At 40.3% G+C, this 13,139-nt stretch overlaps 1 protein-coding gene across 3 annotated transcripts in view; it reads right to left on the bottom strand.

The window, feature by feature from the left end:
• The window catches only part of LOC136862705 (coiled-coil domain-containing protein 77), a 216,034-nt gene that overhangs the window by 191,439 nt on the left and 11,456 nt on the right, over positions 1-13,139 (bottom strand). For 2 of the 3 annotated variants that reach the window (XM_067138914.2, XM_067138915.2), the window contains exon 2: positions 388-625. The exons of the other annotated variant lie outside the window; for it this stretch is intronic. In XM_067138914.2, coding sequence (XP_066995015.1) covers positions 388-623 — 236 coding nt within the window. In that variant the 5' untranslated portion in view covers positions 624-625. The remainder of the gene's footprint in view (positions 1-387; positions 626-13,139) is intronic. 3 annotated transcript variants of the gene reach the window in all.

The following is a 13,139-nucleotide window of genomic DNA, read 5'->3' as shown; positions in this document are numbered from 1 at the left end:
GTTTTAACAATAAGTCCCACGACTTCCAAGTTCTTGAGGTGGTATTTATTAAGGTAGTAGGAAATGCTGACCTGCTGCCGTAAGTTATTAGTCTCAAATGTGATGGTTAGATCAATAATATATATGTTTTTTGTTTCCTATTCAAAGTTGCCTACCACACCAACCATACTATTTTCAAACTTAAAGTGCATAAACAGTGAGTGAAACGAGAGTGAATTAATGATCATGACTGCTGTTCTGCGTGTGTCCGAGGTCACTGGCCCCGAATAGTGAAATCTAAAAAAATAGTTTAAAAACAATAACTATGCTCAGGGCCGTTCTATTTTTGGAAAAATAAAGATAGAAAGCAGGATAGGACTTTTAGCGTTTAATACAAACCACGCTTACCTATCTATTTCCTTATGAAAATCCTCAACATCTTTTTCAAAATCGTTCATTTTTTTACGATAGTATCTTAATTCTTGGCTTGGCCTTAACTGCGCCAGAGATTTCTTTATGTACTGAATATTGGTCCGTAGTGTAGTCTCTGTCCTAGAATTCTCCTCAGAAGGGGAATCAAAATCATTAGAAGCATCCTCTTCTGCTGCTGGCTTTGTCTTGTTTCTATCATTATTTTGGGCCATTTCTAAAACACAAAAATATGAAATTACTCATATTTTTATCCACAGTTATAACAACCATTATACTGTACAGGAATAAAAATATTTATTTCAAGATTTTGAATATTATATAATTACTCAAGCTCTTTAGGCTTATCACTGAACTATCAGTGTTTTTTGTCAGAGTGTAATGGGCATGGTTCCCTTCTGGGAACTCAATTTCTTATCAAAAAAAGCCAAATCCAAATTATGAGTCCAATTTCAAACTGGGCCAAAACACTGGAAATTTCATTGTCACATAAGCCTTAAGAGCTTGAATACTTCCATAATTGACATCTCAGTGTATAAAATTTCTTTTTACAAGTTACTTTAGGTCTTATGGCGATGAAGGGATAGCCCCAGCATTTATCTGGTGTGAAAATGAGAAACCACGGAAAACCATCTTGAGAGCTGCCGACAGTGGGGTTCGAACCTACCATCTCCCAGATGCAACAGCATGACCACCTCGCCCAGTCAGTGTATAACAGTTGGTTTCTATAAATTACTATCAGTTATATTTGATAATCTTACAGCTCAAACTAACAGATCGATAAGTCTTCGGAGTTCCATGCCACATAAAATGAGAAACTGCAGGAATGCTTTATATTTAACTAAGATCTTGTTCCACCATGACTGTTCTAATCATGCAGAAGGATTTGAATTCAATTTTGCCATTGATTTATTGATGAAACAGTTGTCTTGTTCATAACCAGATGACTCACTGTGTGCCATTATTTAAAGAATTGCTATATTTCATAGAGGTCTGATGTTTCGTAGACAGTGAGTTAGGAGAATAGCAAGGTCATCTGACTTATGTAAAAAGGGGGAATACAAGGGGCGATCAAATAAAAACAGGATTTTATTTTTATTTAAATTCATTTACTGAAAAACACAAGGCAATTACATTTTTCCACATAGTTTCCTGCTTTGGAAATGCATTTGTCCCAGCGTATGGGCAGCTTTTTGATGTCCTCATCGTAAAAAGAACAGGGTCGTATCACCAGCCAGTTGTGCACGAAGTCTTTCACACTCTCGTCACCTTCAAATCGTTGCCCTCCTACAGCTTCTTTAAGCGATCCGACCAAATGGAAATCGCAGGGTGAAAAGTCCAGGCTGTAACGAGGATAGTCAAGTGTAGTCCAGTGCATTTCCTGCAGCTTGGAGACAGAGCTGCAGCATGGGGCCGCGCATTGTCGAAACGGTTGGTCTCGTCTTTTGCATCGTTATTTAAGAGTTTCATGTCCGTACTGACTGATTACACGTATATGGATAAGAAAGAAATTCTACCTGTCAATACTGTTTATTGTAAATGTAGACTTACATCAGTACCGGTTTTGACTATTTGGTCATCATTAGCTGACAAATCATAATATTACATATATGGCATTGGTTTGTGTTACTTTTCTAAAAAGATGTCATCCCTTAGCACATTCGGATGTCTAATGGGGATATGAGTTGGATGTTATCATCATTTCGTTCGTGATTCAGTGAGATTAAAATTGTTTTTGAGATTAAAATATGGTAGGAAAAAACTTAACCTAAGCTTAAAACTAATTGTACATGCACATTAAAAACACTGAAAATATGTATATAAAACACTTGGTGAATTTAAAAGTTAATGTCTTGCGTATTCCTTCTTCAGACTTCCTTGTTAGGGTGTGGGTTCTTGAGAATGTTCTATTTGACTATAAGATGTCCATGTATGCTTGTAATAAAAACCCAAGTCATTAAATGGTCCAAAATTTTGAATAGAGACAATATGTGGCTCCCCTGTTAAACTTGTTTTCAAAAGTTAGAAGCAGATGTTGAAGTCTTGGTATTTTTTTTGGATATGGTTGAATATAGATTTTAGGTGGCAACTCCTTCCTTGTCTATATTTGTGTACCGGTGCTGTAGTTTTATCTGTGAAAGATAAACTGATATGAGAAAAGTGTTCTAAGTTTGAAGGAATGCCTGAAGTTGTGTGCGAGAGTGAATTTGTACTTGCTGCTGTTGTTGTTGTTGTTGTGGTTGGGTGACGTTCTGTTTGGGAGCTTGTTGCGTACTGCTGCGAGTTCGACTTAGACTTATGTTCGCTGTAGTGAGGGGTATGGATGGAGGGGTAAGGGGAGTGGCTATTGTGGGGGTAGGGGTGGAGCCGGGCTTGTCGTTCGTTGGTTTATTGGAGCGTGCTATGTTCTGTTTATTTACTATTTTGAGGTAATCATTTTTAAGGGCAGGAATAACTTTGTTGAAGATGATATTGGTTTTCTCCTTAATGTCATTTATATTGTAATTAGGACTAGCGTATTGGTCTAGGGAAATGTAGAAATCTTCAGTTACGTTAAGCAGGGGGCCCTTAGAATTTATGTTTAGTATTTTCATATCACTCTTGATGTCCGTAAACCTGTGTTTGAATTCTTCGATATGCTGACCTATTGATGAAAAGTGGTTATGTTTTATTGCATTTAAATGTTTGTTGTAGCGGATTATGAAGTTTCTGCCTGTACGTCCAATATAACTTGTTTTGTAGTTGTTGCATTTAATACGGTATACTCCTGATTGATTGCATTTATTGTTGTTGTTGTTAACTGTCTTGGCATTATGTGTAATATTGGTGCTGTTGTGCGTGGTTTTAAATGCTATTTTTAGGCTGTAATTTTTAAAAACATTAGCTATGGGGTATAAGTGTGTATTGTTAAAGGTAAATAGGGCGTAATTTTCTTGGGTTTCTCTATTTTCGTTAATTTGGTATTGGGTTGGAATTTAATCTTATCCATATACTCATCTTTTGCGGTGATATGCAACGCTCGCCTTGTTCAACAGCTCGCAGTAGTAAGCATCATTGACTGTGCGTCGCTAATGCAAAAAAAAAATCAAACAGAAAAATGCCTCGCCAATCAAAGAAAACGGTTGCAAGAACTTTGCCAGCTGACAGTCGAGTCTTGGCTTTCACTGGTGCTGCCTCCCTTCTCCTCCGCCACTCCTTACACACACGCGTCCTTGACAATGTTTGATCACCGAACTGTGCAGTCAATATCTGGCAAATTTCCGCTGCTGTAACTCCTTCACGAGCAAGAAATTTTATAATTATGCATTGTGCAGTGGAGGGGTACACCAGTTACTCCGACATCGTGAGCGTTACTGATGAAACGGAGGGAAATATCGAACAGCACGCTCTCCCCACTCCAAACGGTCCTGCCTAAGCACAGGAGAAGCAAGGGGCCAGTCCTACCAACTGTTGATGTTCAGGAACAAAAATCCTGTTTATATTTGATCGACCTTCGTATTTCATGATTAAAAAAAATCAAGAATAATGAACGGCAGGTGAAGACAGAAGAAAATGAACTGAGATGAGGAAAAAGTTAGAACAATGTATTAAAAAGAGGGCAGGCAGTAGATATGAAATTAATAACCAGAAGACTTTCACGTATCCTCACCATCTCCCTGGTGAATTTGTTTGAGGTATGTTGCTGATTTAGATGGTCCAAGATCTCATGATCTTCAGTTTTTTTACAATTGGCTTTATGTCGCACTGACAGAGATAGGTCTTATGGCGAAAAAGGGAGAGGAAAGGGCTATGAGTGAGCAGGAAGCGGCCTTGGCCTTGATTAAGGTACAGTCCTGGTGTGAAAATGGGAAACAATGGAAAATTATCTTCTTGGCTGCTTATATTGGGGTTCAAACCCACTATCTGCCCAATGCAAGCTTACAACCGAGCGCCCCTAATCGCACAACCAACTCACTCAGTCTCGTGATCACCTCTGCCCACATCCTAATAAGTTACAGTATTACCTAAATAAGCTCACCAGCCAAAAAAATAAGTCACCCCTGGAGAAATCATTACAAGCATCATTTAATACCATGTAACTCCGCCTCTTGACTTGATAACTGACCGGATTCAGTCAGGAAGAGAGTTGTGCAGGGACATCGCACAAGGGTTAAGTCACAAGCTGAGGATTTGATCGCACAATTCCACAAAAAAACAGGGATGCTGATGTTGGTGTTTTACCCGCTGTTCCAACATGTCCCACCGATTTTCAATGGGGTTCAAGTCAAGTGATTTTACAGGCCAATCGAGATGTAATAAGGTGGGGGAGTGTTCATGAAACCAGTCATATATGTGTCCAGCCCGAAGAACTTTGCTGTTGTCGTCTTGAAAAATTGAGGTAACAATAGCATACTCATCATGCAGATGTTGACTGAACCTGACTTTGCACACGTCCAGGATGAAATGCTTCATTTAGCCTTCAGTACACTCGACGACCTGCGCCATTGGAATACAGGAAAAATGTGATTCGTCAGACCACATTATGTACAGCCAGTGAGCCACTGTCCATGTTCGATGATTTCCAGCCTACTGAAGAAACATAACTTTACGAACCTGTGTGAGAAATGGCCTCTTGCGTGGCGACTGATTCCAAATGTTCATTACATGCAGTTCCCGTTGCAATGTTCTCTCGCTAACAGGTTGGGATGGATCTTCATTCACTGACTGCAGCAATTCCTGTCGGGTTTGGAATCGATTTTGATTCACAAGCTGTGAAACGCATCTTGGTCCTTCTTGGTCAGAATCTTTTTCCGACCACGATTCTGATGTTGTGTTCCGTGCCACGTGTAGTACACCACTGATTGTAGACACGCTGAACCATCCGCTGTGAAACACTAACAAATCCAGCAACTTCACGCACCACATGGCTATGGCCACGGCCAAACACGATTGCCCCTTTTTGCCACTCTGTCACATCTTTCCAGCAACCCATGTTGACAAACACTGTCTGCTTGAAACATCAACGTCTCACTGATTGCTACTGTATTGTGCTCACGTAGAGGCAGTGCGCATGCGGTTGAGCACGGAACTTGTTCGCTGTGCCATCTGTACAGGCTTAACGATCCATCTGTGAGTGCACAAAGGGGACTTATTTTTTGTCCAGTGAGCTTATCTCTGAGAAATCACTAGTTCGAAGGAATTGCTCTATGAAGCACTTAATCACCAAGGACGAAAAGTCAATTTTCTGTTGCCACACCACCAATCTCTTTGTAATATTGCTCGTCCCACAAGAAATAGCCAAAAAGCCTGCAGTGGTGAGGGAGATGGAGTCGCATGAATGCTTCCTTCTCTTGTAGATTCTAGTGGGAAAAGAAGACTGAGGGTACTGTAGGGTAGGAAGGATGCAAAATTTCTGGTAGTCAGATTGCGACTGGCTACCTAGAATTTGAAACTTACATATTGGAAAGGAATAAACAAGAATTTGAAACAGGCAACCAATTTTTAATATTCACAAAACTGGCTGTTCATGAATAACCGAAGAAAGCGGTGTTTTCTTATTGGTGTAAGTTTCTTGTACTGCCTTCCGATATTACAAAGTTTGTTTCCATTTCTGTTATTTAGAAAGGTTTAAACTTTTGTAAGCAGAGCATTGCACAAGTTCAATATTCAACAAGGTCGACAGTTATTATAAATGTTTTCCGACTCGTTGGCTGAATGGTCAGCGTACTGGCCTTCGGTTCAGAGGGTCCCGGGTTCGATTCTCGGCCGGGTCGTGGATTTTAACCTTCCTTGGTTAATTCCAATGGCCTGGGGCCTGGGTGTTTGTGCTGTCCCCAACATCCCTGCAACTCACACACCACACATAACACTAACCTCCACCACAATAACACACAGTTACCTACACATGGCAGATGCCACCCACCCTCATCGGAGGGTCTGCCTTACAAGGGCTGCACTCGGCTAGTAATAGCCACACGAAATTTAAAAAATTAAATTATAAATGTTTTATCTTATTTTGGTTCATATACTACAGCAACTAACAATTTATAGGGCAAAAGAGGACAGGGCACTTCATAAACATATAACTTGGCTATTATTCATGTTTTGCCATTCAAATGTAAGATATGAACATAAATATTTCTGAAGTCTTCAACTGGTGGAACTCCGATTCAAACTAAAATAAATATTACAAATATTTTGGGTTAACAGTCTCGTAAACTGTATTTTAACATTATTAACAAACAAAAATAGGACATATGACTTAATCAGATGTACAGTAGACTACATAATTTAGAAAACTGCAGAATACAGAACTACAGTACTTCTGGTAAAAATGCTTGAAACATACAAGGTACGTTCCATAAATAATGTGACCAAATTCATAAAAAATCATTTATTGAATACATTCGTACAAATTATAAAAAATCTTCAAAACAACACCCTCTTGCGTCGATACACTTCTGGAGGCGGTGTTTCCATGCCTGGAAGGCCTTTCCCAGAATGTCCTTTAGAGCCGATGTAACATGCGCCCGGATTCTTTCAATCGTGTCCCAATGTTTTCCTTTCATGACTCCTTTTAACAGAGGAAACAAATAAAAGTCAGTGGGAGCCAGGTGAGGACTGTAGGGAGGCTGGGGAACCAATGGGGTGTGGGTCCTGGCCAGGAAGTCGTTGACAATGAAGGTACTGTGACTCGGCGTGTTGTCGTGATGAACTTTCCACGGGTCCTTGATGTCTCTTCGGCAGCGCGAGACCCTCCTTTTAGGTCACAATGCGGAAAAATGGTTGTTTTGGCCATGTTTAGAGTTTGTGCTATCAATTGAAGGGTCAGCCATCTGTCAGAGTTCAAATAATTGCGCACACGCATCACATTTTCGTTGACTCGTGAGGTTGATGGCCGTCCACTGCGAGGTTCGTCAGTGATCTCCTCTCGGCCCTCCATGAACGACTTGTGCCATCGGAAAACTTGTGATTTGGACAAGCAATCAGTCCCAAAGGCCTGCTGAAGTAATTGAAACATTTCGGTGGTGGACTTTAACGCAAAATTTGATGGTGTACCGTTGCTCTACAGAACAATCCATTGTGCCGTGTTACATGAACTCAAAACAGGCTTGACGAAAACGCACGTCCTGACTCTCTGGCAGCGACAGCAGGTTAGAACACGCTGCGGTGTACAGTTGCGTCAGAAAAAAATTGGTCGCATTACTTATGGAACGCACGTTGTATTACAGGTTTTGCAAATAATATTACTAGTTTTTTTTAAATTACGTCGTTAGGCCCCTTAAAACAACAAGCATCATCATCATCATCATCATTATATTATGCCTGGTGCTACAGAAGACACATCTGTGATATGGTTCAACTTCTGGTATATGATGAGTGATTACCAACATCAGAAAGCATGAGGACACTTTTACAGTGTGTGGGCATCCTGGGTTGTAACATTTCCTTCTATTTCCTGTGTAGAGTGAGATATCTGACATCCACACTGTTGTATACAAGGAACTCTATATACGAGGACGGTTTGAAAAGTTCTCGGAATCACCGCTAGATGTCAGTGCTAGAGCAACGAGGTTCCCGCTCAATAATCACACATCCTTTGTGAGTGAACACGTGGCGCGCCAGTGCTCTAGCTGCAGGAGTGTGGTAGTGACGACTCTTTGTTGTTGTTCCCGCGTAGTGATTTGTGACAATGGAAAAAAACTTAGATTCGAGCAGTGATTAAATACTTTGTAAAGAAAGGTATGAAAGCAAAGGAAATTCATGCCGACTTTCAGAACACACTGGGGGACTCTTGCTCCTTCATTTTCAACTGTTGCCAAGTGGACCAGCGAGTTTAAATTTGGTCGGGAGTGCTTGGATGATGATCCGCGTAGTGGACGGCCAAAAAGTGTTACGACCCCTGAATTTATCGCAAAAGTGCATAAAATAGTCATGGAGGATCGTCAACTGAAAGTGCGGGAGATTGCTGAAGCTGTAAGGATGTCTTCTGAATGGGTATATTATATTTTAACCGAAGAATTAGGTATGAAAAAATTATCCGCAAGATTGTCTTGACATTGGACAATAACCGCACCAGATTGGAAATGTCCGAACAAAGTCTGGCCCGTTTTCAGTGCAACCAAGAAGATTTTTTTGTGCCGGTTTGTGACTACAGATGAAACTTGGGTCCACGACTATACCCCCAAGACAAAACAGCAGTCAAAACAGTGGAAACATGCTGTATCACCACCAAGGAAAGCAAAGGCAGTGCGTTCGGCCAGAAAGGTCATGGCCTCAGTTTTCTGGGATGCTAGGGGCTTTACGTCGCACCGACACAGATAGGTCTTATGGCGACAATGGGATAGGAAAGGCCTAGGAGTTGGAAGGAAGCGGCCGTGGCCTTAATTAAGGTACAGCCCCAGCATTTGCCTGTGTAATGTGTTTTATATTGTGTGAGTGTAATTTTTATATGATTCCTATTTCTATGATCTATGTTTGACTGAGGATGACGCCAAACAGCGTTGGAACTAGTCTCGAATAAATAATTGTTGTAATTTAATCTAAACAACAAACTGTTTTGTATTGAAAAAGGTGGACCCATAAGTTCCTTCAAAACTTTGTTATTCCTTTGGTATTTTGGTTTTAGTTTCAGGCATGAAAACAAATGCGAGTGATCTCAGTAGAGGGGAGCCACAGTACGATGACATGGTGGGAATAAGCAGAGAATGAAGTGCTGTAGAAAAATCATTTTAAAATTTCGAGAAGAAAAATTCAAATAACGCTCGGATTAAGGGAGCCTCAGACTTTTGAGACTCAGAATGCAAGGAATATACTTGCCAGAACCATCTACTGAAACATGGATAGAATCACCTCAAGGATATTACAGAATGTGATAATTTCCAACCTGTATCGATGAAAAGCACGTTACTATAAAATGTCTGAGGAACAGTGGATCAAAATATTTTTGTTATTGGAAGAAATTCTCTATTTGTATTTATCAATTGTTGGTCCAGATCACAAGTTCTTACGTGTGGATATCGGATGGTATGGAAAAAGCCAGTGATGGTATTTTCCAGATTTCTGTTATGGGACAGCTGTTGGAAGCAGGTGCTCTTAGTGTGCCGAAAAGCAAAAATCTTCCTGGACAGAATGTGCCTGCGCCTTATTTCATAATCGGCGATGAAGCGTTTCTCCTGAAAAAGTACTGATAAGACAGTTTACATACAGGCAAGCATAAGGAGACAAGCGCAAAGAAAATTACAACTATCGACTGTGTAGAGCAAGAAGGGTCGTAGAAATTACCTTCGGCATATTAGCACTAACTGGAGAATTTATTACAGACCCATGGAAGTTAATGTGGACACAACTAACCTTATCAACAGAACAACGTGCACAACTACCTAACAGAAAATCAGCATATTACAAAGATTTAGGTCCATCGGAATCAGAACTCTGAGCCTTTGAAAACATTGACATTGATTATCACGACGAGCATCCGTTGTAGCTTTCGCTGATCATGAGAAATGTGGAGTTCCTTGGCATGCGTAACAACAGTGCATACACAGTTTTAGCATACACCTTGATGATGATGATGTTTGTTGTTTAAAGGGGCCTAACATCTAAGATCATTGGCCCCTGCATACATCTTACATGTATCTGGATGTTAATGCATAAAAAAAAAGGGGGAAACAAACAGACAGTGATAATTAAACAATTGATACCAGGTATACTGTATGCAGTTCTTTTCCTATTTCATCCCACAACATATATTCCTTCCTTACAAAATTCCTATTATCTTCATTACTCATGTCATAAAGCATTGGATGTTTCTTAATGCATTCTATCAACAGTTCAATAGCCATTGTCATTCTTTACAATAAACGCGGGACAACGCTGCATGCAGCAAAGTGAAAATGGATCGTTGCAATCTTGACGTGTAGGTGGGAGAGTGACACTCCGGTGTGAGTGGATTCATATCCCGCTGTACTCATAGTAGTTCACGACGGGATCGCTCCCACGTTGGTGTGTGCAGACCTTTACAGGTCTGTGCACGTCCTGGTTAGTGAAAAAACTCATTGGTCTAACACCAGAAGTGTGTATAACATACATCATTTAATTCTACGAGTGATGCCATAATTTCAGCCACTGGCAGTGGCTCTTGACAGTGAAAGGATGGATAATCACTTTACAAATAAAATGATTTATATAATCCTCCTTTTCAATACAAAACAACCATCTATATTAGATGGGAAGTTATCTATACATGTTTCTGCCTATCTAAAGGCCATCCTCAGTAGAAGCTCAAATATTACATTTATGCATACAAATAAAAACACTGATAAAGTGTGTGGAATCACAATACAATGATCATGACTGACAAAATAAAAACATGTTGAGGTAGAAAATCCCCCTATCTAAAAACTCGTTTTGGTTGACTTAAAAGTTGCTAATCCTTTTTTTAAAGTGGAACACTGTTGCACAGTGTAGTGAGTAGTCAATAAAGGGAATAAAAAGTGTGCGTCATTTGTTAAAAAGCTGTCATCTCAAATGGTACGACCTTGCCGGTCTCATGTCACGGTCTCACTATTCTATGCAACACAGTGTTTCGCTTTTTTTTTTTTTTTTTTTTTAAGAATAAGCAAGTTTTATGTCAATCAAACGAGTTTTTAGACGAGAGGATTTTCTACCTCAACATGTTCTTACTTTGTCAATCATGATCATTGTATTGTAATTCCACACACTTCAGTGTTTTTATTTGTGTGCATAAATGTAATATTTGAGCTTTTACTGAGGAAGGCCTTGAGATAGACTGAAACATGTATAGATATCCCATCCAATATAGATGGTTGTTTTGTATTGAAAAGGAGGATTACATAAAAGTATTTATTTGTAAAGTGAAAACTGTCAATACATAATGAGATTTATAACGTGCAAGGACGGATAATAATTTTGTGTGGCTATTTATATACTGGTGTAGCCTTTGTAAGGCAGATCCTCCAATGAGGGTAGAAGGATGGAGGGTGGAATGTTGCACAAATTGCATGATTTATTATATTAGATTATAGTCATAAACATATTTCTAGGGGCTAGCGGGTCCTCTGTATTGGAAGTGACCACTTCTTGCTCCTACATGTAATACAGGGTAGAATTTCTATAATTTACCTCCCATAATTACAAAATTTACAGGTCCTACATAATGCATTATTCAGAGTTGTTATATATCTATGGCATTTCAACAAGGTTAGAGTAGTTTCACAACTTATCTAACAACATTTATGAACACCTGTAAGTAAATTGTCTTAACTAACATCTTCAACAATATGAAGCAAAAATTATTTATGCTGTGACACACAAGCATTATAACATTGTAAAGAAGTAGAAATGATGCAAATCTTATGTGTAATTCATGTCAGCAAAGAGTCAAGTTCATTGCAAAGTCCAGGAACCCACCGGGCCGCCTCCAGAAGTACATTTACTTTTATAACCTAATGAAGAGTAGCACATAAGGATTCTTGCTTAAGTAGCTACTAGCATTGCTAATGGCTAATGTTAAATGCGTTGCGACAGCATTCCCAGGAATGATTAGAATTAAATTCTGTAACCCATCCCCACAGAATGAAAGCAAAAGTAAATAGAACCTGTAAAGGAGCATACTGTCTGTACAGCACGAAAAAGGTCTTTTAGTAGCTGTAACCTATTTGAGCACATCCAGGTGAATCTCTGTCATGAGAACAGGGCCCCTTTGGGGTCACACTCCCTTCGACAAACTTTTTTCTACGACTGTGGTGCATACTGTTTGCACAGCAAGAAAAAATGTCAATCTGTGTTTATCTTAGTACCTAAGTACACAGGTCGGCAGCCTTGTGCACTGCCCAATCATGATGTCCACGAGAAGGAAACAAACGAGTGATGCTCTGCGTTTATGTTTGCAACACAAGTGGTGACCCGTGGTACCAACGTTGTGTGACACATGATATACTTATAATACATGAAGCCGTGTATTGTATTATTACGTGCCAGACCAGTGGTAGTCCCTTCTGGTGTTTCCTGGAAGGGACTAGTGAATCGGCCGACCGGCGAGCTCCCAGCCAGCCTGGAGGGCACAGCTGGTATTTCCGTCTATTGTTCTCATCGGCTGGCTTACCTGTGAATTTTTTGGAGATTCAAACGGAGTGTTCCGCCTCTAGCCACCTCGTGAATTCTAGTTCGTATCACCCGAGCTATAGAAAGGAAAGCTAGCCACTGACAGTCCGAGTTGGGCTCAGTGGTAGAGCAGTAGTCAGTGTCGGTGCTGGACTCTGAGTCAGTGCGAGACTCAGTGTGTTGAGGTTCGGTGGCTGGGCTGAAAACAATGGAGGTGTTGGCTGTCCCTAGTGTCCCAACGAGGTCTGAACCAGGAGCTGTGTTGTGGTGTCGGCGAGTCCAGTGAGTAGGTGGGCTGCAGACAACTTACAGAACAGTAGATACTGTACTACCAGAGTACCGTGTGTATGGGTATTTCTCTGGACTGAGGATTGCCGTCAGCTCAGTAAGGGAAGCCGCTATCATGTGTGTGAGAGTAAATAGACCTGTATTAGTATTCGCTGTTGTGAGTATCGTCCTGCTCTTGAATACTGTTGAACTGTTGCTGTTTAATTGTTCACTGCGTGTGACTGTGTGAATTACTGAACTGTCTCTGGAGTCGAACCAAGGAATAGTCATTGTGTGTTGTGTAGCCCATAGCCCTGTGTTCAAATCCAGCGGTCTACACACAGCTGCTGTATGAGATG

The sequence above is a fragment of the Anabrus simplex genome, chromosome 2, assembly GCF_040414725.1.
Source record: "Anabrus simplex isolate iqAnaSimp1 chromosome 2, ASM4041472v1, whole genome shotgun sequence".
Lineage (NCBI taxonomy): Eukaryota > Metazoa > Arthropoda > Insecta > Orthoptera > Tettigoniidae > Anabrus > Anabrus simplex.
This window is presented reverse-complemented; position numbering and strand designations above follow the sequence as displayed.